General features: G+C 43.8%; 2 protein-coding genes across 3 annotated transcripts in view; both read left to right on the forward strand.

Annotated features, from left to right (window-relative positions):
- Positions 1-309: 309 nt before the first annotated feature.
- Positions 310-27323, forward strand: part of LOC108162496 (neural-cadherin) — a 144097-nt gene continuing 117083 nt past the window's right edge. The window contains exons 1-3 of one of the 2 annotated variants that reach the window (XM_033393946.1): positions 310-780; positions 921-1094; positions 23265-23331. The gene's annotated coding sequence lies outside the window, so the exon portion shown is untranslated. The remainder of the gene's footprint in view (positions 781-920; positions 1095-23264; positions 23332-27323) is intronic. The other variant, XM_033393947.1, reaches the window with a different exon arrangement.
- Positions 20845-22679, forward strand: LOC108164217. Its single transcript, XM_017299851.2, has 2 exons — positions 20845-21922; positions 21985-22679. Exons 1-2 carry the CDS (start codon positions 20994-20996, stop codon positions 22592-22594), a joined length of 1539 nt encoding a protein of 512 aa, XP_017155340.1. The 5' UTR covers positions 20845-20993; the 3' UTR covers positions 22595-22679.

Here is a 27323-nt window from a genome sequence, read left to right on the forward strand (position 1 = left end):
GCTCTCTCTGGCTTTTGCCTGCGCTCTCTCTCCGTCTGCCACTCTCTCACATTATCATGTTTTCGCTCTCTCTTGCGGCAGCACGTGCAGGCACAGCGCCCTGCGCATGGGGTCAAATTGTGGATTCTCTCTGTGTCTCTGTCTCTCTCGCTCTCTGGCGTCGCTGCTGCTGGAAGAAGAAGATCCACGAAATCCAGATCTCCGCATGGCATCGCTCGAAGTTCGACGCGACGCGACGCGAAGCGATCATCGTTGATCGTTCCTCCTGCTTCGTGCTTCGTCGGCGCTTGGGCTTCCAGTTCAAATTTGAGCGACGAACGGTAAAGTAAACAGAGCAAGCGAGAGGCGGACAAACCGAAGCGGACTCGAAGGCGCGCGATTAAAAAGTGAATTCGAAGTCGAGTAGCGGTAAAGGCGAGCATTACCATATTGATGGAGAGGAAAACAGGCGGAAAAATAGGGAAAATATATAGCGCATAAATTACGAAAACTTTTTCGTTGCTGTTGCTTTGGGAAATGCGCTTTGCTTTGCTTACATTAGTGCCGACGCGCGCGCGTTGAAGTTATTTTCGGAGTTTTGTGCGTTTTCCCTTTCCGTACGTTTCGGTATTGCCATATCCATTCGCGGTTTTCCCGTTTCAACGGTACATTTGCATATTTTTTGCGGGCGGGACGACAACAGTCCCCTCCAACATTTCCGCTGTGCTGTGCGCAAAAGTGCGAGGCGAGTGATAAAACACGAGAAAAGAAGAGCGAAGAAAAAGGAGTAGGAGAAACATGGTGTATTTATAAAATTGTTCTTTCCCTTTTTCACATTCCCATTCCCATTCCCGTTCCCGTTTTCCGTGCCGTTTCATTGCCCCCTGCCACAGGGTTGCATGTGCCCCATGTGTTTCTAATAATGAAGTGTTTATTTTTAGTGCCACGAAACGCATTTGAATGCCACAAAGAGCCGCAAGCCGCACAAAAAATAAAGAGATCAAGCCAAAAAGTTTAAGTGTTTTTCCGTTTTTCAATTTTCCTGTGGTGTGTAATTTTCACTTTTCAGAGGAGGAGAAACCCTGGACATTCGATTGGAGTGGATAGTATCCCTGGTAAGCATTATCGCCATATCTGAACTTTCCGTACAAATTGTGATTTATGCCCTCATTGTGAAATATCCCCCCCCTCGCCCAGTCCTTTGTGTGAAATATCTTCCATTTAATGGAACCCCTCTTTCGCTCTCCGGCTATAATTTGTGAGATCTTAGATTTGGTCGGGAGGCCTTCACTTCTGTAATATAATTTCAGTAATTTTGTTTAATGTTTTAACAGTTCGTTGGAAGATGAATGGCTCTTGGGATCTTGCTTTATCTCTGAGTAGGGATCTGTGAATCAAATAGCCAAAGGCTTAAGGCGGGTAAAGAGTGGCTAAGATTTAATGAAGGGGGCTTAGAGTACTCCCATTGAGATAAAAGAGGGCTTTAGGATACTTCATTCACACAAAACCCATCACTCTTCCATCCATAAGAGTCACCACTGTACCATCAACAATCATCTTATTGCAGCACATTCCGACGACGAAGAAGTTCCATCATTCCTGGCCTCCCTTTACCAAAAATGACATTTCTGATGAACATTTCGCACAGATCTACTTTTTCACTCGCCAAAACCAGAGAAACAGAAACTTTATCTCTGAAATAGAATCTGTTGCCATACAAAGTACTTGAGGCATTCGCGGAGCTTAGTTAACCATTTTTCTTTTGTCATATGAGAGTGTGTGTTGTCAAAGGCGCCCAAAGACAATAACAAACAACGCCTTGGAGCACAAACTTTTAAACAAAACCCCACAAATCACATTACCCATCAGCAACAGTAAAACTAGGCCCTGGCCCCGCCCCCTGCCAGGAAGGGGGCAAAGTGCATGGGGACAAACCTCTCGCAACATTCAAGCAACTATTTTGCACACATAAATCTGACTTATGACGCCCACGCACACAGACAATCGGCGACAGCAGAATAGCAGTCATATGGGAAAATTCTTAAGAATAAATTGGAAGACTTTTGATAGCCAATAGTGTTCAAAGTAGACTTATTTTCGCGACCTCTGCTGTAACTAGTGGGTGTTCACCGGAGAGACAAAGGAAGGGGGCGTGTCAGGGGCTGAGAGTTAGGGCCCTGCACCATTCCGAATGCTGTTTGTTGATGATGTGTCTCTGTTAACAGGGCCCCAGACTCGTAGAGAAGGCTTTTAAAAATGAGAAATGCTGATAACTGCAACAAATCACCGACTCTCCACGACTCTCGTCGCGACTCTCCACTCGCCCAAACGAAAATGGCAAGAATGTGAGCTCGTTCATAAAAACATCATTTATGGCCCCCAAAAGAGCTCTGGGGGCCAAAGGGAGGTCTCGTCTCGACCCTACCACCTTTTGTCTATATCCATGGCACCATCCGCCCATCCGGAAAGTGGCGCCTAATGATGAATGCAATTGCCGCAATTTTCTTTTACTATTATGACGACCAGAAACCGGGGAAAATCCGAGGAGGAGAGGCGGGGCGTCGTAAAATGAAAAGCATTTTTCGGTGTTTGCATTTGCCAGTTTAATGTTTAAGCGAAAAAGCAGGAAATTTTTGACCTTTCGGCAAGGCGAAAAATCGTGTTTGGCTATACACTTGGCCCGGTGGAATGAACGGTTTGTTTGGGGCCTCAACTGGGCTAAAGATCTCATGAATCTCGTGGATTGTTTTCACACAAAGTGCTGTATATTTGAAAGGTAATTACAGTTAAGCTGTGGGAGAAGGAAATCAACGAAAGAGTAGGAGGAGGCTGTTGGAGGAGGATTTAAGGCTGATCTTTAAACATCTCAATGGAAGGGCCATTCATTCTTTTCACAGGGATCCAAAAAGTATCAGAGCGGTATCCCCCATCATTTCACCCCACAAATGTCTGTTTGCTCTCCTCAGGTGTTTCACGCTCCTGCAGCTCCCTTTTATTGGACAACCAGAATGTCTTCATTGATTCTGTAGCCCAAGGGCACTGCACAGTCGAGCACACTCTTATGGTTGTTTTTCGGTTTTCACTGTCCCCGGAATTGACAGCCAAATAATGCGAGGGAAAAATTGCTGCTAACCACAAAGAGAGAGACCAAAATAGAGACAAGCCCCAGCGAAAGAGGGGAGACTGTGGCACCCACAGAGGCTGAGCGGTAAAGCGAATCAACGAGCAACAAAGCACACAAGAAGGAAGGAAGGAGAGAAGGCGCTTTGAAGACCGAACTTGAGATGCACTACCAGAACTTACAAAAAGAGGAGATAGAACTCTATACTCTACCCTATATGTAGAAATAAGTGCGCAATCCATGAACCCCTTAAATATTCGGTATTTTTCTCTTTGGGAAAGGGTATTCAAAAAAACCAGTGAATGTCTTGCCTCGATCCCCAACTGTAGCTCCTTCTGTGAGTCGCCTTTGAGTGAGGGGCGAATGCTGAAGGATAGAAAGATGATGATGAAGATGCGCGCGAAAATCGTGACGACCGATTTGTGCTGTATTTTATATATCGTATTTTCGGAGTGCGAGTAGCTCCCCTCCCCTGTACTCCACTCCACTCTACTCCAAAGTTGAAGCTGAAAGCAACTGCAACAAACAAATGACAGTGAGAAATTTGCGTTCGATAAAAGTTTTGCAAACGAAGCAAAATCCAAGAGAAGAAGTGGATCCAGAGGAAGCAGCAGTTGAATTCAAAAGTTTTTCGTTCACTCCCGAACTGAACCGAAAATGGAATGCAATCCAAATGTCAAGCGAGTGAGCATGAAGTGGGGTGCAATGGATGGAAGTGGTGGCGGGGGAGGGGGAGGGAGTGGAGTAAAATATTGTATTATCGATAGTTTTACAATATTGTCAGTTTGATATTTCTGACATTAATGACAGCACAGCGAACAAAAATGCTTCAGAAAGTTGCAGTTCAAGTAGAACGACCCGCAATCGGATTCCTTCTTCCATGGGGCTTTCCTTGTCTTTTTCTCTGGCCTCCCCACAGTCTCCCCAGTCCCCCGATCCCCCATGCCCATCTCTTTCTCGTGTCTGGCATTTTGCTAAATTTTCATTTGTTCCCACAGTTTGTCGCTTGGCATAAATACATCGTTAGCCGCAGTTTCAGTTCCAACTACAGCTCCAGCCTCAGCTTAGCTCCAGCTTCGCTCCAAAGATCCACGAGAGGAGAAAAAAACTTGCAGGAAGCTTCCAGCACACAAAAAGTGGAACTAGACAAAGACAACAACCTGGAGGTACTTCTCGCCAGAGTCGTACAGAGTCTCTCTCTCTCTTGTAATAGTAGTTATTGCCTTACATGCACGTTTAATGTTCTTTGGAGGCGGTGCGACAGCAGCAACAAAACAGAGACAAATCCGTGTTTGTAGGAAAGGAAAAGCTTAGAGAAAGAAGTACACCGAAGTGGGGAGTACTCTATAATTAGGGGGATATTTGTGCCTTTGTGAGACCCTTCGGTAGATGAAGCTGCCTTCCAGAGAGATCTTTCGCTACTCTCTGCTGGAATGGGGGCTTATTTAATGAAATATTCGATTCTGTTCTGCATTTCAGTAGCACCTTCTCTATCAGAACAGCATAAACCCCATAAAAGGAGTTCCCCAATCCAGATAAACTATTCCCCTGTCCATAGTAGGGTATACAAAAACCCTAAGCCCCTATATATTGCCCCCTGGCCGCGCTCTCACTTGCCCCCGCTCTGTATGCCTGTATGAGGCGGTGGGGGGTGGGGATAGGGATTGGCAAGTGAAGTGTCTGTGAAATGGTGCACAAGTGAAAACAACAAATGGGTCGCCTTGTCAGAGAGCCTCTCCAGTGCGCGACTCCCTACCACCCTACCCCTCTGCCCCTCTGCCTCTCTGGCGTTGTCCTCCTTTAACGTTAAGCCATTGACGTTCACGTTTTTGTTTTTTATTTCGCCGTCGATTAGCTGGCAGCTCATGTCACTGTCTGTCCCACTGTACCTTCAGTCCCCCTTGCTGCTGTCTTGTAAAGTTTTTGCCGCCTCTTTCGCTTCTGCACAATTGCTCATCACTTTGAGTTCTCTCTCTCTCCCTCTCTCTCTCTCTCTCTGTCGGTCTCTAAAATGAGAAATTGTCACCGATTGTCACTTGTGTGAGACTCTTTATATGGCTCTCCACACACCACGTACACTCGTGTGTATGCTCTACTTATAAATCAACTGAATTCATAATTTTTCGCAAGCATCTTCCGTCCCTTTAATGAAGTTTCGCCAAAGGGTCCCCCAGTGCGGCTCTCCTCTTTGGTCACTTCACTCCACTCCGCTTCACATTTTGCCATTCCAAAGGAGGATAGGATGTTTCTGTTTATTTATACGAAACGCTTTTTACAGCAAGCAGTGCTTCGGTTCTTTGGTTCTTTGGTTCTTCGGTTCTTCGGTTTTGTGCTGAAATGCATTTTCGAGTTCATTAAGCAAGTTCTGTTGGAAGTGCCGCAAAACAGATCTCGAAAGAGCAGCTACAAGATGGGGACTGCTTAAGTCTTGGATTGATTGGATGTGGCATATACAGAGAGATGTACATATTGCATGTACATAAGTGTAGATACTTGGGGGGCAAGTGTCAGATAAAAGTGTCAATTATTCTGAAACAGAAGTTTTGTGAGAAGAAAACCATCAATTATGAAAAATTATTATATAACTCATTCTAAAATTGAAATAAGGAAGGTTTTTTATATACTTAGAAGTATAGAAATATTTGTAAAATTAAATAAAAATCTATTCGGATTTTTGTTCACTACGAAATTGTTCAGGCATTCTTTGGCCTATATTTGCATCGGTATCTGAATGATCTTTGCATGGTATTTAAGTACTATTAGTATCTTAAAACTAAAAGAAAAACATTGATCTTCTGTAAAGCTCGTCATTCCGAAAATTTCTGTTTTTTTTTCTCGCTCACTCTCTGTTTGGTTTTCTGTTAGAGAGAATGACCAAGCAATATAATAATCCGCTGTGCCCGCACTCGGTTTTTTATTTATTCGGGGTCATTAAAGAGTATTAAAGAGTAAAGCTTGGATTTTATGAACACTGTGGCTATAAATCTATAAAGCTATAAATCCGTCAATTACAAATGCCCTACAGCTGTGAGAATGTTCTTAGAACTACAACTAAATATTCTGTACGGAAACCAAACAAAGATTTACAAAAGATTTACTTTCAATAGTCCACACTTTCCCATTCAAATCCAGTCAACAGTCAACAGTCAGGCAATCGAAACAACTCTCTTGACGTCTACATTTCAATAATCTGCCAGACCCGGGAACGACTCTATTCGGATGCAACACCTCCTAGGGCATTCTCTCACAATCGAAAATCGAGAGGAATGGAATTCCAAAGTCAATGCTAGAGCCGATTCGCTGGCAAACCCATGGCCACGACTCACGGAAGACGGGGGAACTCGGTGGCAGGCTTAAGCACATTTGGCTACCACTTAATTCCCGGCTCCATCGGTAGCAATGTCCCCCCGAGGGCCTGCACGTTCGAGTGCAACAGTTCTGTGGGCTCTCTGCTCGTTCCTGCTTGGCCAATAAACATATTAAAGACGTGCCACAAAAGCAATTACTTAGACAAAAAGGGAAGGTATATATGACCATCCACAGCCACAGATACGGCTGCACACACTCACAGATACAGATACATATTTATGCAAATATGCCCGGCTTATATGAGCAGAGTCGACCAGTTTGTCAACCAATTTGGAGGAGCCGCTAGGCTGAGGCTCGTGAGAATCTTTTTGAGCTAAGCAGCGACCAAAAACGAAGAAGAAAAGATCCAAGTCACGCTCGCGTTTGGCCTGGAGTGGCACCGACTTAAAGATACGGATATACTCGTATATGGCAAGAGTTAAGGAGACTTACAGGCATAAAGAATGCTTTTTGCAGCCTCCACAACGTCAACCTCAACCTCAACCAGTCCTACAGGCCCGTCCCGTCCCGTACCGTCCCGTCCCGCTTCCATCCAGTCTGTTGTATGGTGCGGGCGTGCAAATAAATCTTGGGGGCAATTACCAGACCCCAGACGACCAAAACGGGCCAAGGCTAACACACAACACAGAAACGGGTTCACAAGTGTTTGCCCAGAATGCAGTGCGACCTTTTATGGTGGGCCAGGAGTAAGCAGAATCCGTATCAGACTCTGGAGGAAGCACTAGAGCCGTGTTCTAAGACAATTTTTAAATTGTTCCTCCTTCCCCCTCTCTCTCTCTCACTCCCTCTCTGTCTCTGTGTTGGTGGGAAATGTTGCGTATGGATTTATGGTCAAAAGATTTCTGACAAGTTTTGTTGCCCCATCGACTAAGCACCGACAGAGAGCACTTTAAAAACGCTAAACAGTTTCCAGGGAAGACACACTACAGACCTACAGTGAATGCTCGATGGAGTGGATGTGCGGCTAAAGAGTAAAAGAGTCTTTGAACACAGATCATAGAATCTGGCCATGATTGTATGATTATGTATCCGTTTAACGAGTAAAATTATAGAAAAAGACTGTATTCAGTTAACATATGTTTATTGGCATAATCTATCCATTATATAGCCCTGCAAATATCACTCCGTTGAAGAAAGGAATCCCATTTATGAGAAACAGTGTATTCCAAATGTATGCGTTGTAGAGGAATATTCCCCCCATCGAATACGCACTGTAGTTTCGGAGGATTCTCTCTGATTGAAGGCACGCCAAACTATGCGGCACAGATGGAAGGTGGAAGATGGAAGATGGAAGAGCAGAGCTAGGCTGACAGACCAGACCAGACCGTAGGATCGAAACGATGGATGGAAACGATCCTCCGAGCTCTGGTTGGATTCGATCTCTCATGGCCCGGCCATTTATTTATTTATTTGTAGCTCTTTTCATGTCGTCAACTTGTTGTGACTCTGTTTGGCATACATAATAACATGAGGCACAGCCAAGAAATCAGGCAACTAAACAACCATCCAAGCACCAAGCATTATCCATTGGGGCCAACATAGATCACTGACTGATCATCAATTCGCTGCTCGCTGGCTGGCTGCTTTCTGCTCGGCTAAATGCTTAATGTCATTGCTGTTGTTGCTGTTTGTTCGCTTGAGGTTTATTTTGTTTGGCATGTTTTATTTGCATCTTTCATGTTCGCATGTAATTTACTTTTGACTCTCGCGGTACCACTACCACTACCGCCACGATCATCACTCCTCATTGAGCACCCCTTCATCCCATCCCATCCATTCACAGCGATCTCTGTCTCTGGGTTTGATCTTGTTCGCTGTTTCTTTTCGCATTTTCTAGTTAATTAGCTTTTGACTTGTCGCTGATTTGATTTGGCTTTGATTTCAGTCGAGTGAAGCGATGATCTTCTCCATTTGCCGTCAATTGTTCATGTGAAAAATAAAACGTGCCTTTTCCAAAGTGCTTAAATGGAAATCGAAGTGGAATTAGTTGGCCTAACGAGCCCCGACACTAAGCCCAACGAAGAAGAGTGACAGAGAGCAATGGAAATAGATCGATCAATTAGGTAATTAGGGCCAAGAGTGCTTGAGGATCGACTGTTTCACCGAGAGCATATCGGAATGATAAGTGCCTCGAAGAAGCTCAAGAAGTTATTGAGTAACAAGTTCTAAGAATCACAGCAAATCAAAAGACATGAGACATGAGAGATCAAAGCGATCGGAGGGCAGATCAATAGCGTAACATTATGATGGGAATTTTAGGAATGAAGTAGCTCAAGTAGAGGCATCTTGGAATGTTTGGGAAGCTAAAGAACGCCATGAAGATAAATTTTTTTGGTGGCTGTTCTATAAGGAAGAAAGAGAGTATCATGTTCGAAGAGATCTGTCCCATATTTTGGACATCATTTCATAGGATCCAATGAGAACTTTAGTCTGGTAAATTTAGGAATAGTTTTGGTTAAAAAACATGTTGAAGTCGAAATACAGTAAGAGAGATCTTGATAAAGATGTTGCATACTCGCCTAGGAAAACATCAGACGCCACTTGAGTGATACATCTACAAGATAAGACCCTCAGATAGTTATATATCTTGCGGATTCTCAGTGGTAGTCAGTGATGGATACATAAATGATACCATCAGATAGCTAAATATCTTATTCTCATACAAACTAAGCAGATTCAGAAGTTAGTCAATGATTTATCTAGAAAAGATATGCTTGAATGGCATATTTAGCATACCTTGTGGCCCCCCTCTCCCATCCCCAGAAAAAGCGCACTTTCCACATTCCCATATCGCAGTAAAATCACAGAGATTTATATCACCAACAGAGACAATCGGGGACAGAGACAAATTGCTACATTAAGCGATAACCGATCTAAGAGAAATAACAACAATTAATTCGATTTGCATTTTGTTTAAATAAATAAGCCTGCCCTATCGAGAAATCCAACAAAGAGATACAGCCCAAAAATGAAAATGAAAATTTTGCCATGGATATGCAAATTACAAAAGAAATCCGAAAACAACAAATTGACGGGGGAACGCCGACGAATGCCGACGGCGCAGAGCGGAGCCCATCAAAGCCCGAAACAACAAATAGTTGTCGGCATGCGATTTTATTGAGCATTTCTGATTCAATTAAGGGTAATTTAATTTCAATAATAACTAGATACACAAGAGGGCCAAAGCCACAGCCCCAGCCCCAGCCCCAGCCCCAGCCCCCTGGATGGACACAAAAGATACACATGTATCTGTATCTGTATCTGCTGGATATCATCAGTATCAACAGGCATCGTCGTCGTCATCGTCATCATTGTGGTTCCCTGATGATGGCTTTGGGCCGCAAGCCTCATCTAGAGATACTCTGTTTCTGTATCTGTATCTGAGCCTGTGTCTGGCCATAGTTACAGTTATGGGCAGATTGCCAATGCGGCCTGTTGTTGTAACTGTAACTGGTTTTCGGGCCTCCAATCTCTGGCCACAAAATGTTGATTTGAATGTTGCGTGCGGTAAATGCCCCCGAACATGGTGCCACAAATATGTATCTGTATCTGCGGGGCACAAAATGACAATGACTTTACTATGTACTGGTCGGTTTGGTGGATTGCCACTGCCTAGGCACTCATCCGACTAATGCTACAGTTTTTGCCTAATGCTTATGATATCTGCCGGATATCTGTTTGAGTAATCATTCGTGAAGTGTCTGTTTTAAGTGAGAGATTCATTTATGCTCGTCAGATAATTGAGGGGATTCGTTGGAGTAGTGTAATCTGAGGTGTTTTTGTTGAGCATTGCCTCTCGGATCATTGCCAAACCATCTCTCAAAGACCACTAGCCATTGTCTAGAGAATCGCAGAGACCAAAATGACAGCTAAAAGAACTAGAACTTCTAAATTTTGAGGCAAAGATTGAGTTTTGGGATCCAAACGCATTCCAGGGTCTTCGAAAGTTCGATCTGCAAGGAAGAAAAGGTAAATGGAAGCCTGTATATTAATCTTATATGATTCTAAACATAGTTTCTGTTCGATTTTTAACTCCAACCAATCTGTTCCCCGTCTAATTATAGAAATTTCTATAGCACCTGCCATACTTTCTTCTAAGAATTCTTTAAAAATGTTCCCGTTATCCCTCATCAAGCTCAAAAGTGAACCAACAACAACAATTTTCTATTGACACACAGTGGTACCCTTTGGGCCGTCAAAGTACTTTATAATTTGGCTGCCACCCTGCTCAATTTCAGATAATTTGCTCATCACTTGGCCAAACACTTCATTCCCGCAAGAAAAAAAAAAGGGGGCCCCCGAATAATTTGTTACCTTGATATGGGATCGGATCGTGGCAGGGGGAGGGGAGGGGGTCCCCTCACTTCAGGGCCTGACTTTGTTGTGGTCAACGACAACCGCTGCTGTGTGGGTTTTCCATTGGTCGCGTGCAGCGTCCCGGGGCACGAAACAAAAGGAAAGACACGCAAATGAAATTCGTTGGGTTTTTGTGGTTCGTTTCGTTGCGTTTTGTTTAACATTTTGTTTTTTGGCGCCAGTGCGTGCTGCATGCATTTCAAAACTAAAAACTAAAAACTAAACAATTTTCGTATCGAAAAAACCGAAAATTATGACAACAATGAACAGCAGCCGTGAAAATGTTGTTTCGTATCCCATTGCACGCACACACAAAGGCAAATAGGCAACACCGCACATTGTATCTATGTTAATTAATTAACAATTAATTAGGCGAAACAACAGCAACAACAACAGCAGCAGCAGAAGCACCAGCAGCATCGACATCGACATCGAGAGAGACTCGACCCGACCCGACCCGACCCCAAACGAATGGAATCGATGACGTCGCTAATGGTTAATGATGACTTTTTGAAAATTTCTTACCCCTCCTCCTGCCGCAGTGTTTTTCGGGGATTGGCCCCGTTTCCCCCGCGTTTCGGGTTAGCGTGCCTAACCGAAATGTTTGACCAAGAAACACGAAAGAAAAGACGGTGGATGGGTAAGCAGAACGAAGTTCTAGATACCCTTGGATACACACAGGGCTATAAACAAGCATATCTTTATGCTGTTCAAAAGATACACAGGAAGTGTGCCACTCAAAAGCCAGCATACCCTCTCAGCCAGGGTATACCAAAGAAAAGAAAAAGATGCCGCTGGCCTGCCCCTGCCCCAAACCATCGGCTTTATGCCACATCTCGAGTGGGTTTTGTCGTGCGGGTGCTGCAACCTTCCGTGCTGCATGTCGCCGTCGCCTTACTTTCGTCTTTCGTTTCGTTTCTTTTTATCGGGAGCGTATATCACATGCGAGACAGCTTTTTATTAGACAAACTCCGTTGTGGCCCAGAGCCCAGAGCCCGATCCCTTTTTTGAAGCATATGAAATTGATTAATACAGCATGATAAATATTTTTCCTTCAGTTTTCTTCGATTTGTGTTAAATTCTTGCGATATCTTTGAGCTGCCATTAAGCCCATGATCTATAGGTTGTTCGATAAGTCCGATCCGTGTGTATGTCGGGGTGCAGCCTCCTTTCGATAATAATGCCAGCTGAAGCGTATCGAAAACCATTTTCGTTACAATCTCTTATTAATGGATTTATGTGAAGTTTATCTCGAGAGAAAATGATTAAAAAATTACGCATTAAAAGAGGAAAAAATCAAAAATCAAAAAACTATCTGAAGCCCAGATTAATCCGAAGTACATTAGAAAGCGTGGAATTTGTGTTACACTTTTGTATTTTATGTGAATGAATAAAAGATGGGAATTTATTAAGAGAATCAAATAATTTTCAATTTATTTTTTAGACACCAAATCATAACAGGAAACAATTAGTTTTATTAATCAAGCCAAAGAAACCCATCCAGTTCTATAGAAAACAAAAGCAGCTCCAAATTTCAATTAAAAACCAAATTGCTTTCCGCCGAACCCCACCCCAAAGAAGTACCTCCAGAGCTGAGGCTTAGGCGAGAACAAGCGACACCTAAGCAGACCATTTAACAAGTACAAAATCTGCGTATAAATCAGCTAATCTCTTGGTCCAACTCACAAGCCCATGGACTTAGCAGCTCCACGCCTGCACAGAACAGGGCCCGAATGGAGCCCGAGCGGAATAAGGGAATGAGTCAGAATTTGGTGTGGCCAAACCCCAGAGTCTGAAACAACTTCCGGCTGAAAGTGAACTTTCCTTTCGGTTAGCAAAAAGACAAAAAAAAAAAGAGAAGAGAAGCGGAGCGGAGAAGAGGTTTATATCTACTGAAAAGGGTTAACAAACTTCGCGGCCAGGCAATAAAATTCTGCTGGGTGAGGCTATAGCCCATCCCTATACCTGTCTGTCCGTCTCTCAGCTTCTTCTATTGCCAAAAGCCTAGCCTCTAGCGGGGGAAAGCATTTAGGCATAAATGACTGATTGGCCTTAAGGAAAATGGTATATAATTTGATAAGCAAAAGATAAGCCGTATTTTATGGCTCATAAATCAAAAGAAATGTTAATTAAAATATAGCAAAATCAGTACACAAAATGTTGCTAAAGTTTATTTCAGGAAAACTCAATATTTATTTTTTTATTTATGGAAATTTGATAACAGAAATTGCAGCAAGCTCTTTATTTATTTTGATTTATTCAACTTTTATTAGAGGATTTTCATGTGAATAAATTCGGAATCCCCTGTCTGAGGGGTGCTCCTGTTTGATATATGGTTTTTGGTCACCTCCCATTAATCTTTTCACACAAAAACCACAATCGAATGTGCGAATAGAAGAGAGCTATAAGAAATCACCGCATTTAACCAAATGATGGGCAATCGAATGGGAAATTTCCCAAAATCATTAAATAAAGGGGGCACCAAGAGAGAACTATTAATTAGATTTGTTCTACGGTGAAGTTTCGGTAGGAAAATTCCTACTTCTATCATAGATTGCCCTGTAATCGTCTCAGACCATATATCGTTGGGAGGTAGTTCGAAATTTTGTGTTTTTTGAGAACACATCAGTCTGTACCACCGCCACCGATGATAAATGATGCAAGGAATCACTTGCTTTTGTTTTCTTCAGATGAACGGAAGTCAAAAACTGACGAAAAAGTCGAAAAAGTGCCGACATCATCCCCATCATTATCATAAACAACCAAATATCACATTCATAATAATCCCAACAAGTGGGGAGTCAACGTTTTTTAAGCAGCCACTTAAATATAAGTAGTCGTTCTGTATAATCTTTGAAGGATACATTCTGTTGAGGCTTTTGGGGGACTCTTTAGCTCTAATTCGGATGGGAATGGGCCATTCCGATTATTGGGAAATCATTTAGCAGCGCAGCACTCCCTCTGCCTCACTTAATTTCTTATTTATTTATACAAAAAGTATTGTTTATTGTCCTCTGGCTCTTAAATGGAGCAAACACTCTCGCAACGGCCACAGCTGGGGGGATGGATGGTTGGATGATGACTGGGAAAGGCATTCATATATTTTGTATGATAAATGATGATGCACGCAAATTTGTTTGTGCCCCCAGGCGTTCTAATTGATGATCATGTGTGAGAGTACTCGTACCAGTCGCTCGGACGAGTACGAGAGTATTTTCCTCGTTATCTGTTTGGCGGCAGCTGTGAACATTTAGTGGAGCGAAACTTGTGGGTTAAACGTTTCGATAGTCGTCCATCCTGTAGTAGAAGGGTATGTACACTGAGAGAAACGACATGCAGTATCTGGAGTAGGAAGGAGAGGTTGAAGTTCGGTATCATTCCATCCATAGAATTACATTTTGCACGCATATCAAGTGCCTTTTCAATCTATAATTACCTGAATTTACATATCCTATGTTTTAGAGCCTAAATTGGGATAAAAAGTCCCCATCTGGTGCTATATTTTCCCCGAAATTCTCTTAAAAACCATTAATTTTCCTCTAATTTTCTGCTTGGTTGCTCAAAAACAATGCCTGTCCATTAGGCATTCCACACTCTGAGGATCTAATAGACTTTTCCGAGGCGTTTTCTTAGTGTGGAAACCGCCTTAACCTATTTCAGGACCACCAGGGCCCAAGTCGTTAACGTCGTTCTCTCTCTCTGTAAATATATATATATGTTTTTTATGGCATTGTAAAATCATCGCTAATGACCCAATTCGGTAAGCAAATTAAACAACAGGATTTATGCTGATTTACACACGAAGGTGCCACCCAAACCACACCCACTCCGGCACTCTCCCACTCTCTTCTGCCGGTTTAAGCCCCGTTTTCAGCTGAACCTCAAGTTGTAGCCTAACTACGAGTAAACTCATAAAAATTGGCCACAAGAAAGCCACATAAAAAAGCAGCCATGACACAAAAGCGAGCGTGAAGGGGAAATGGTAAGGAAGGAAAATAAATCAATATTTAAATTATATTAGCCACGTTCAACGGGGCGTATGTGCCACGTTATCATCATCATCATCGTCAGCATCGACAAGCGATGGTCACTGGCCATCGGCCATCGGCCAGCGGTCGGCGCTTGTCGTCCGGCAATTGTAATTAATTGTTAATGGGCCCCCACATAAATATATATAATTTGCTTATTTTGTGCAGCAAATATTTGCTTTAACCGCAAATTTTACCATAGGGGGTCGGGGTCCGGGGGGCCCCGAAAGAGTTAAAACGACTGCAAATAAACCTGGGGCTGGTGTTTTAATGCTTTTTAAAAACGTTTAATGATAGGGGAGGCAGAGAAGGCCTCCATCAAGTTAATATACATATAAAGATTCTCCGAGGGCCTGAATAATGATGAAAGTGATGAAGATTGAATAAAGCCAACGCCAAAGCATGTGGAATAATTTATCATGGTTTCTGTTTTCGTCTTTTTGTTTGGTTTAATGAAAACCATATTTTCGTTAATTTAAACAAATTATTTTTGATTTACATTTAATATTTTTTAAATGAGGCCAGGAAAGGCGTTGTAGAACATATGATGCATATAAAGAAAGATGACTTGGAATTTGGGCTTCATTCAGCAACACTTATATAGGACCAAGGTGACGTCTTCACCGCATATGCTCTCTTTCGAGGGTCCATCCGTCTGTAAGTATGCATTCAAACGTGCAGAGCAAAGAGTTACACATGGGATCCACATCACTTTATTAGTAAATTCCCCTTGAAGAGGACCTCTTATCGGCTCGTTCTAAGGCTCCTCTCTGGGCGAGGTCCCTGATACCTAGTCTCTCACCCCCAGGAGTACAGCGATGGAATAGGCAAAGGACAAGAATAACAGCGGCAAGGCACATAGGCAAAGATATCATACGCTCAAAATACTCTAAAAATAATCTCACGATACGACATATGCAAATCAATTGGAGAGACAGGGACCTATCTTTTTCTCTTTCTCAAAATTATAGGATTCCGAAGTCCCTTCTTGGGACTATGGCCTATTAAATCTTATCCGTTTTGACGCGTGACCTTCTTTTACAGCCTTTCCTTGAGACTCAAGCTATTTCTTAGTACACATCCACGGATAAAGAGATTTACATATACTTATACGAGAGGGCAAGCCCCCTGCATATACGCTTCGTTCCCCGGCTCACCCCCGGCTCACTCGCTTTGATTGCTCGCGCAGAAGTGAGTAAAATATCGGACGAGACCGAGAGATGAACATGGACCCGATTTCTTAAGCTTACACAGCTTCTTGTTGAAAAATCTAACATTAATTCGCAGCTCCTTTGTCAGTTCATTGCTCTGGCCATCTACTACGCAATCTTTATGCAGCAAATACATATAATGTCACTCCGTCTAGACCGTAGATCATCAGTGGGGTCCATATATAACGAGTGCAACTCATATAAACATTCATCTTTAGTTTTATTGACAAATTACTTGATCAAATGTTCAGCAGTGTGCCAGGAAAATGGGAAAATAGTTTTTCCTTTCGCTTGCACACTCATTGATGAGAGGTGGTGGGGCTCCATCAACGATAATGATTGTCTTGCTGGTTTTCGGGGTGTGTGTGTGGGGGGGGGGAATGGGATGGTAATGGCACTCATACATAATGATTATGGGGCCACTTTTCTCATAAAAATTCAAGCAGCAGCCCCACGATAATGATGTCGATGAGGGTACGCCGGAATGGAGATGTACTTCGTGGAAAAACAACCAACAAATTTGACTCGGGCAAACACTTGTCATGAATTGAATCATTGATATTTCTCTTGATTACGCTTTGGGGCGTCAAATCGTGGACTCCTCTGGCCCTGCCACAACATAATCATAATATTTGATTATGCCAAACTTTCGGATACTCTGCCCCAGTACCCATCCCCCAATGACGCTTTGTTTTATCGGAAAGAAAAACGAATAAAAAAAAAAAAAACTGATCCAATAACAAAGGCAAATATTTTCTGCCCCAACAGGAGAAAAATGTGGGGTTGCTTCACTGCTTTTCTTGGCATTTAAACAAGTCAAGCGATGCTGCTGCTGCTTCCCCGAGTCAAGTCTTGAGTTCTGCCTTTGAAATGAGAAGCCAAGTGCCGAGAGATGCCCCCCTTCAGTCCTTTCCTGGAATGCTCCCCCCCGGGGTCCTGATTCGCTTTCATTTGATTAAACTAATTCGAGCAAACGAAAGCTCTAAAAGAGACGAATTTGTGAGAGAAAACTGAATTGAATAGAATAATTAAGGAGTTGGAAATTAAACGGGAAATACTACGAAAGTTTTGGTTAATTAAAGTATTATGAGAGCGGATTATGGTCAAGGCAGCTATCATGGGGGGGAATGCAAATCCCTTAAACTGCAACTAATTTCGGCCAAACAAAGTCCAGTCATTATGTTTGAACTCTCATTAAGCCCAAAATTAAACGAAATATTTGCCAAAATTTGGCTTCAATTTCGCTGCACAATCCCCCATCGATTGGCTGCTTAACTTTTGTCATAAATTTAGCATTGGACTAGCGTTTTGGCTTTTTCCCATTTTATTTTGCCGGCAGACCGCACGGAATTCGATTCAATTTTCAGCCATGATACACGGCACAATGCAATATGTTTATCAGTTTATTGATTTTCCAGAGCACAAACAGAGCTCCTCCTCCTAATCCCCCCAGTGGATTGCAGCGCATTTGGCAAATGTGTATCCACATGTCGGAGTGGAAGGAGAGTGGTCCATGGTCCATGGTCCACGGGCCCTGGTCTCCCCAAGACTTATGTCAAATGGCACAAGATCAAATATCCTGTGGTTAGAATGCGATTCAGTGATAAATGCGACACACACATGTGACTGGAGGGGGGAGTGGGAGTCTCCGGCATGCGGCAAACAAACAAACAAACTTCGCAGAGTCGGAGGCAGGGGCAAAGGTTACCAAATGGGGTCGTTATAATGCATGCCCAGCCATCAATATGGGGGCTAGGGGCTAGAACCCACCCTCACAGCATCGGGAAAAACTCCATCCTTGGATCCGTATCCCCCCACCCCCCCGCTATCGCCGTATCTCTGGCGCCATTAGTTTCCTGCAGGAAGGGTTCTGGTCCACTGCTCTCGGAACAGGTTCAGGTTCGTGTTTGCGGTCGAAATTAAATTGCAATTTCAAACTTCCTTGGCCATTTTCATTTTTATGGGATTTACGCCGGATCCTAGCTTCCCCCTAGCCCCCTAGCCCCCCTATCTGCAGTTCCAGGCTTTGTTCTGAACTGCAGCTACGTGCAAAGTGTTCGTACGAGAGAGAGAGAGCAGGGAGCAGTTTTTTCCATCTCTCGCTAAATGGATAAATGGAACGGCCAGAGCCTGTAGATAGCTTCAGGTTGATATTCGAGCGTTCTCAGTTACCGTTGCGCTTAATGCATTTGATTTGCACTCTCCCGAGTGTATCTCCCTCTCGCTTCCTCTCTTTTAGTATGCATGTATCTCTCCCTTTTTGCCCATCATCTGCCTTCATGGAAAATAATGGCAAAACTCGCAGGGAAGGTAGGGTATCGCACGAGCATATTATGAGTTTTTTTATGCAGCTCAAACAATCTATTTATGTGTTTTTTTAATGCAAAATATGTGTTAATTAGGCCATTAAAAAGTGAATTTTTTATATTTATGGATATTATAGATAATACAAAACAAAAATAGTACAAAAACGGCAAAAGTTTACTCAATTTATGGATAATTTTTAATACAAATAAACTACTCATTAATTGAATCATTTGGTTTTGTTTGTCGAGAGATTGAACACAGAAGGAAGGGGGTTTTTAGATAGAAATAGTATCCCAAGAATCATGGAAAAAGCTAGCATTTCAGGATAATCCGTGTTTGGATTTGGGATCTCTTTTTCCGGACTTTTGCGTGTTGGAAAAACATACTTTTCTGCCTTGTTAGAGCATCCCATATTCGTCCTACTTCCCTTCCACTAATTCCTCTTCCTGTCCGCTTCTTTTTTTTCTCGCTGCAATTTTGTAACTTAACTAGGGTTCATTCATTTAGCAATGTCAACAGTTGGCTGACCAGAGGCGTCTTTGTTCGACGCTGACCGAAATGAATGAGTGAATGCCTGACTGAATCACAGAACGAATGAATGAATGAGCGAGCGAATAAAAGGGAGCGGGCAAAGAGAAGGGCCCTTGTGTCTCTCCAATCTCTCACGTAGCCGCAGTTAGTTTTCGGTTCGTGTCAAGTGTCGCCGGTCGCTGGAAATCCAAAACCGACCAACTTTAGGGACTACTGACCAACAGCTAACTGACGGACAGACTGACTAACTTTGTTGAATGGAAATCCGTGCTCCACTGAAGAACGGGGTAAAGAAAAATGATACATACTCGTACTCGCCGGCAAACTGTGAAATGAAATTGATAAATGATGAAGGAGCAGGCACGAGTACTTTCGATCCAAGATCCCAGAGATTCGAGTGCTTTTTCCCAGTAAATTGTGCTCTTCTGATGATGCATTCATTAAACAATTAATTGCAATGGGGCACAGAGAGAAAGAGAGAGTCTGATGAACTCTGGGCACCCTCGCGCTGGGCCTGCAATTAATTTCACTTTCAATTTACTTTTAATTCTCCATTTGATGGTAGAGTTTTTTTGTTCTTGGTGCGGAAGCCGAATGCAAATTAATTTTAATTGCCATCATTTTAGATAATCGAATGAACTTGACCAGAAAAGGACCAACGCCCCAACACCCCCCAAAGGCTGTGGCTTAGAGCCCTTCTTTCATATCGAATTTCATTTTCTATTCTCAATTGTTTCGATTGTCTAGTCCTCGGCCTCTCGAAAGCAATTAGGTCTAAAGTCAATTATTCAGAAGACAACTTCCGCCCGAACATCCTCTATTAAAACCCCTTCTTTTTCTCTTTTTTCTCTTCTTTTTTGGGTGGTGGCGCCCATTAGGGCCAATAAATTATTCCGCTACGATTTGTTGCTTCCATTTCGTATTGACAGTTTAATTACAGGCATTTGGCTTTGGCTTGGGCTTTGGCTGGGTTTTGGCTTCGGATTTGGCTTTTCAATTTATGCAAAGTATACAAATGAAATGCAAAACTTTTGCATCTTCTTGGGGCCCGTGGGGGCTCGTGGGGGCTCGGTGCGGTGGCGGGGCATTCAAAGCCACTTAAATAAATCCCCAGTGGTGTCTGGCACTTTTCACCCGTATACGTACTCGTATACGTATACGTATACGTATAAGAATATTGAATAAAATAAGCTTTGGAAAAGTTTTGGCTAATGCCTTTCGGGCGGCAACTTTTCCTACATAACAATAACAAAACACTCGAGTGGTGCCTTTTGTTTCCTTTTTGTCTTTGGCTTTTTTGGCAGTGTGCCCAGCTGTGTGGCTTGCCAAAATCTTATTAATAATTAATTTATTTGTGCCCCTCCTCTCGGCCATCTTTTTGGCTAGGGTTTGCCACTGCACTTGACCATATATTGAACTTGGTTTTATCTGCTATATATCGTCACTCTATATAGCATATATACTGCTGAGTCTGAGTGGTTTTTTGTGTGGTTATACCCACAATTTTATTGCCTGTTCGAGTTGTCCTTATTGCTTTTGTTGGCTTGTCCTTGCCTGGCTGGCTGGCTTCCCTTTTGTCCCCTCTTTTGAACAGCTGACTTCTCTTAACTTTGACATTTTCACAGTTCCTGGCTTTTGGCCTTTCAGCCGACCTGCCGACACTGCCTGTTCTGGCCATGTCCTTGGCATTTAAGGCTCTCTGCATTTGTCCTGTCGTTGACAAGATTTGCTGCATTTTCAATGTGGATCAATGACATTGCATCGGGCATACAAAATGCATGAGATTTTGGGGTATTTAAGAGCAGAAAACATTGAAGAGTAGCCGGAATTTGGACAGAAGATGATTGAATATGTTTTATTCTTTGTTTGGGAATGATTCTGATGGGAAATGAGTTGATTTTTCTTTATCTGGCGATGCTTAATCGTTTTTCCCGAAAAGTGGCCTTTGTTTTAGTCGTTTCGAACCCAAACATCAGTCAACACCCCATTCCCCCAAGGTCCAAAAAAATATAAATAAAACCTGGCGCAAAAAACTCAAACTTAGGCCGTGGACGGAGGATCCTGTGGAGGATCCTGTGTGGTGCAAGAACCATGGCGATGATGGACTACAGCCTGAGCAAGGCCATGCGCCACTTGTGCACGGCGCCGTGTCCGTGCCAGAAGTGCAAGGACCTCAGGAGGGCGCGGGCCAATGGCGGAAAGCCCTGCAGACCCAGAAGTCCTGCCGGCAACGGGGAACCCAGAGAAGATCCCCTCGACGAGGACAGGCACATGAACTTCAAAGAAAAGGACTCGTTTGGGGAGCGGGACAGCACCCTGCCGGCGGGCACGATAGTGCCGGCGGTGGTCGACATCACATGCGGCCACGAGGAGGCTGCGAATACGTCCTCGTACGTGCGCCACTCCAATGTCCGCGACACGTTTGGGGTGCGGGTGCCGCAGGGCACCGGCGATCTGGTAGGCCCCGGACACAGGCTCTGCAGTGCGGAGCTGCACTGCGATGAGAGCTGCGGATACGGCACGGGCTGTAACGCCGTGTGCACCAGTCGCACGCAGCCGGACTTACCCGTGCCGCAGCAAGTGTCAAGCAGCGTGGTCCGAACCGAGGGCAGCGGCTTCAGTGGAAGCAGTGAGCCACTCGGTGGAGTCGGAGGCGGAGCCGCCGGCAGGATAAGCGCCTTCGAGGGCAGCGGCTTCGGGATGCCGAAAGCCTCCGGCGGTGGAGTAAGCGACTGCGGAGCCAGAGCATACGGCAACAGTGGCACCGGGATTATGGACAGTATCTGCAATGAGGGCTCGAGAAGCGTCTCGGGAGCTGGCGCAAGCGTAATGGCTAGAGCAGGCGCCACCGGAAGTGGACGCGGTCAGGGTCTGGTAGAGTTTGAAGAAGCATATGGGGGACCCCCACCCAACAACAGCTACAACAACAGAAACAACAACGCCGCGGGCATCGAGCTGTTTGGGGACGTGCGAATCAATCAGATTGTCACCTTCATCATTGAGATCATGGGCGTGATCATGTAAGAACTACTACCCCTTCTAGATCCCAGATTCCCGATCCCTAATGGCAGCCTCCCTTCAGGTTCTTTGCCATCTGCACGATCAGCTTCTGGATCACCCTGGGCTACTATGTCGTCAAGCTATTTGTGGACCTCAAGGATGCAGACAGGTGGGTGAAAACGGCGGCCGGCATCCTTGTGGGCATCCTGCTGATTTCGTATTGTGTGACGGCGGTTACGAACGGCGAGGGAGGCTTCTGCTGCCGCGCGAAGAGTCGAGTGAAGGCCAGGAGCAGGTGGAGCCTCGACTGTTGTCCCAGGCTCAAAGGTTTTCTCAACTACTGCTCCGGCAAGCCCCAAGCCGTGTGCCCCAAGGCTAAACCAGCAACATGCCCCAAGGCCAAACCTAAACCCAAACCATGCCCCAAGTGTAAGGCACCGTCGAGCACCTTCATGTCCATGATCTGGCCCCAAAAGGTGCAGCCACCGCCGTGCAAGAAACCCACCAAATGCTGGTGGGGCAAATGCGACATCAAGGGCACCTCCAGTCCCAAAAAAACCTGCTACAGCGACAGGCAAGGGCGTTCCATCTTCAAAAACTTCAATCGGTATGGAACACCCTGCGAAATGAAGCAGCCGCCGATGTGGATCGTCTGGCTGTATCATATGGTTATGAACCTGTTGGGTTACTGACAGCCAGGATCCGTCCGGACAGCAGCAGGAACGGTATTCGGGGAAGCCAAAATCTTGAAGTTTAAATAAAAACACTCTAATTGGCATTGAAAATGGTTTATATAGGGCTGAGGATGGGATCCTCTTTCAGGGAATAGTGGGTTAAATGGGGAGGGGATCCCTGGTCGTTTCGGTCCCCAGAATTCACAGTCTGTGCACGTCTAAGCACATGTACACGGAACCTCTATTGCCAGAAGCCATCGATTGAAAAAGTTGTGGCAAGGGCCGCGGCTCTACTTTATAGCCGGTACTCAGTCAGTCAATGCATTGAATCCCCTATACTCTTCGATACCGAGTTTAAAGAATATTCCTTGGACAACATTATGAAAAATACGAATAAAATATGCCATTTATCATCTTTATCGATATTTTTAAACCAATTGTTCATTCCTTTTTGAGGAGTTGTATCCTTCAGTGTTCGTGGAAGTCTCTTGTGGCTTGAAGCATTCATGCTCTTCTTGGGGAGCTTTATTCTGATTGGGAATATCTATTCAGTTTATATTGAGAGAAGGTCCCTGGTTCTCATTCTCATTGAATATTCCCCTTAGAAATACTCCATCTGCTGCTGATTGTCCATCATTTACCGCCAGTTAATAATACTTATTTCTTTTCTTTCATTGCTTATTTTCAGATGCCAAACGATCTGGCTGACACAATGTTACAGTGCCTAAAAATTGTATCTGTTACATTATATTAAGGTAAGAATGAATGAATAATTTGGATAGATTGATTAGGCATATCATGTTCTACCAGTACTGCCATTCAGAGTCCATAATTATTGTTGCTTAATCATTTATGAAATAATTGCTAGACAAAAGGCTTTGAATGATATTCATGTTTCCAAATAAATTCAAATAAATAAATAAAACAAATAAATGAGAATTCGCTGTCATCGGTTGAATGGAAACGTGTATTTCATAATTATTAAACAATTGAAAGGCAGACACACACACAGATACACACACACAGACACAGACAAAAACCAATCGAGTGAACGCACGCACGTAAAAAACAAACCCGCAAAAACACTGCAATTTGTTTATGATCAATGCAAATTTATTGAACAATATTGCGGGCTTATGGCTCGTCCCTCCACACCCCACAAAAACTAATTGCAAATACCCAAAAAGAACAGACAGTATATTGCAAATAAAAAAAAAATAATAAAAATAAAACAATGAAAATGCGACGGCGTGTGGCAGAAGTTTCGCCTGCACCCGAAATGAAATGCAGACACATAAATTTTCCACAGACAAAAACGGCGCGTCGTGGGCCATTGTCTGACATTGAAAATGGGAATGGGGGAGAAAAAGTTTGGGGAAGCCGTGCTCAAGTGTCGCAACTCTAATTTATTTCAGGCTCGAATGCAGTATCAGCACCAGCTGAAGCCGAAAACACCAGACCCCAAGCCCAAACCCGAATCCGAATTCGACAATGGACATGGACACGGCTTAATTAGCAGTCGAGTCGAGTAGAGTCGAGTTGAGTTCAGGGCCCAACCAGACACTTGAAAGTTTTGTTTGTCTCTCGTCTGGGGGCCTGGGCTCTGGCGGTGGTCCTCGAGTGCCACCGAATGCCATCAAGAACTCATTTCCGGCAGGGCTACTTCCCACAGGATTGCCTGTGCAATTGCAACAAATTTGCTGTCATTAAATTATTAAATGGAGCGCAAAACAAACAACCAAGACAGGAGGGCAAAAACGCACAAAACTTCTTCCTGCCTAATCAAAAAAAAAAAAAACACTTTGAGTTGACCAACCCCAAACCGCAGTCAATTTCCCTACTTCCCAGGGAGTAGTGGTGGAGTTCCTTTTTCCACTTCCCGGAGTTCGGTTTCCCCCTAATTATGAGTGCTATTCCGGCTTGTTGCTGTTGATTAACCGTTCAGGATTACCCATCAGTCCATCAGTGCGGCAGAGAGAGAGAGACTGTCGCTGCATTTTGCATCTGCATCTGCATCTACATGTGGGTGCCCGTAACAGAGTAAACGGAGTACATACACAGCCAGATTGTAGCCAGTTCTTATGCCAGTTCTGCGCTCGTTCATTCTAATTGAGTTTATGAGGTCCCTGACAGACGGACCGGAGAGGAGAGGAGCAGAAAAACTCTGTGCCTTGCATTTTTGCAGTGACTGGAGAACTCTCTGACTTGTCGTTCACTTTGATGCATGGCATTTTAATAGAAAGGCAACAGGAAAACGAAGATTAACTTGTTACTGGGGTGGGATTTATGGGGTAGGTGTACACTGTACACAGGGAGTGGGATCCAGTGGGAAGGCTGGAAATTGGCTGACAGAGAAGACAGAACACAGAAGGATCCGCATTTAGTGGCAAAGTAATGAGGAAACTAAGCCTTTACCAACACTGGCGGGCCACAAAGAAACAAAGAATGTATCCGTAGATGTTTAGTTTTAGAATTATAAGCATCTATTCAAGGAAACAGTTTTCCCTTTTGTTTTCCTGAAGATTGCACTTTTGCTTAAGTTTTACAACACTGGCTGACAATTTGAACACTCCTTCTGTCTCTTAGAGGCCATCTGTCCCTCCGATTCCCTTTAGCAACACTCTTTAATAATCTTCACAACACTCTCAGGTTAATTTAAATACTCTTTCACTTCAGAAACAATAAATTGATTGTTGAAACGATTCTAATACCATTTAGGTCAATCTTTTCCTCTCTAAACCCACTTTGTTGATCTTTCCAACACTGGCTGCTCATGGAAATAGGTTTTCACTCTCAGCCAAACTAAAACCTTTTCTAATATGTATATCCCTACCACTGCCATGCCTCCCCTTCGCCTGCACTCCGTCGTTTCCCTCTTCAACTACGTAAACACAAGTTTATCAACACTGGCAGGCAGACTCTCGAACAAAACCAATTAGATTATCATTTATATAGCAGCCATAATGCAATATGATGTGTAAACAATAAGCCCGGCATTAGAATGAAGGATGAAGGACGAAGCCCAGCTCCACACCCGAACAAAAGCTGAGGGGAAACTTTGCCTAAGCCCAAACCCAAACCCAAGATGCCGGCATAAGGACGAAAATCAATTTCTATAACTAAACTGAATTTAGGAGAAAAGATGGCCACAATACGATTCCCGTCTACGTCTCCGTCTCCGTCTCCGACTCTGTGTCCGTCTCCGTCTCGTTAGAGGAGTTCTGTGCGAGAAAAAAGTATTGCTTCTGGTTTGCTTCTTTATTCCTTCGATGTTTTTGTTGTATTGGGAAAAAGTTTATCGCAGAGCAGAAATCTATTAAGAAAGTTTTGCCACAACGCAGCAGTTTTCGGTTATGCTTTTTGTTTTCTTGGCTAGAAAACTGTAAAAGTTGCACTTGCTTCTTTCTTTGGCTCTGGCTCTGGCTCTGGCTTTATGAGTTAGTTGCTGGTTTGGTGGATAAGTGTTAGCGATAGGCCATGGAATCCACTACACAATACTTCAGGAACACCAGGAGCTAGGAGCCAGGAGCCAGCAGCAGCAGCACCGCAATAAAGGATTTCATCAAAGTTGCGTCTAAAGCAAAAGTAGGTTTCGTTTCGGGCGCTGCCAAGTTGCCAAATTAGTTTTGCATTGTGCATTGACATAATTTTCCCTTGAGAATGTTGTTCGCAATTTGTTTTCAACATTCCCGTGCCCCGAAGGCACTCAACGTGCGCTCTATTGAGTTTTAATTAAGAAAGTTACGGGCACAAAGGGCCCATTCTGTAGTTATAATTTGGACTCTGAATTGCCAGGAAGCCTTTTCGGTCTTTTCGATCAATGCCAGACATATCAATTGTCATTATTTGTTAGTGTCGCTCCTAATAGACCCCCTAAAACAAACACTTATCTCTGGATTGCTCTCCAGCCAGACTTTTGCGAGTGTCTGCCCCTGAAACTGCTGTGAAACTGCTCTGAAAAATTGCTTAATACGCGGCCGCCCCCACCACAGCGTGTGGCGCCCACACCCAAAAAAACACCCGAAAAAAGAAATAAAAGACCGAACAAAAACTGGCAGTGAAACTTTTGATATTGCATTGCTTTTATTCGGATTTCTTTAAAGTTTTTCACACTCTCCCCGCCGCCCACTTGTGTCCCGCCCACTCGCTTCCTGTGGAGAAGCTCTTGCTGATGCGTGTAAACTTTGGCATTTGCGCAAAATTTAACAGACATTCAGGAGAAAGACACAGAGTGGAAAAACCCTGAGGGAAGACAGATTCGGAAAATCTTTATGATATTTTTATGTGCCCTGAAAGTGGGGAGTAATGGCCTGAGGGCGGGATTTGTCAGGGAACTTAAAGAAAATTACCCGCAGGGGAAGCTTCTCCCAGATATTACCCATAGATATATTTATTTGCCCAGGTACATTGACAGCTCACCCTAAAAACATGATTAGCGACTGAACATGGCACTTCAGCATTTCGTATAAATAAATAAAGTTTTGGGGGCATTAACGACACTTGAGAGGAGAACTACCACCGAAATTGGTAGCAACATCTTTCGGAGTCGGAATCGGAGTCGAGGTCGGGGCTCCGAGCATGTCAACAGAAAGAACGACAGGGAAAACACATCAAGAGAGAGAGAGAGAGAGAGGAGAGTAATGGTCGGACATTTACGTGACTCGAGTCGAGTGCTAAGCCACAGGAATGGGTACGCTCTCTCTCTCTCTTTCACTGTCTGTCTCTCTCATGGTGCTCCTTTGAGTGG

The sequence above is a fragment of the Drosophila miranda genome, chromosome 4 (assembly GCF_003369915.1).
Source record: "Drosophila miranda strain MSH22 chromosome 4, D.miranda_PacBio2.1, whole genome shotgun sequence".
In the NCBI taxonomy this organism is placed as follows: domain Eukaryota; kingdom Metazoa; phylum Arthropoda; class Insecta; order Diptera; family Drosophilidae; genus Drosophila; species Drosophila miranda.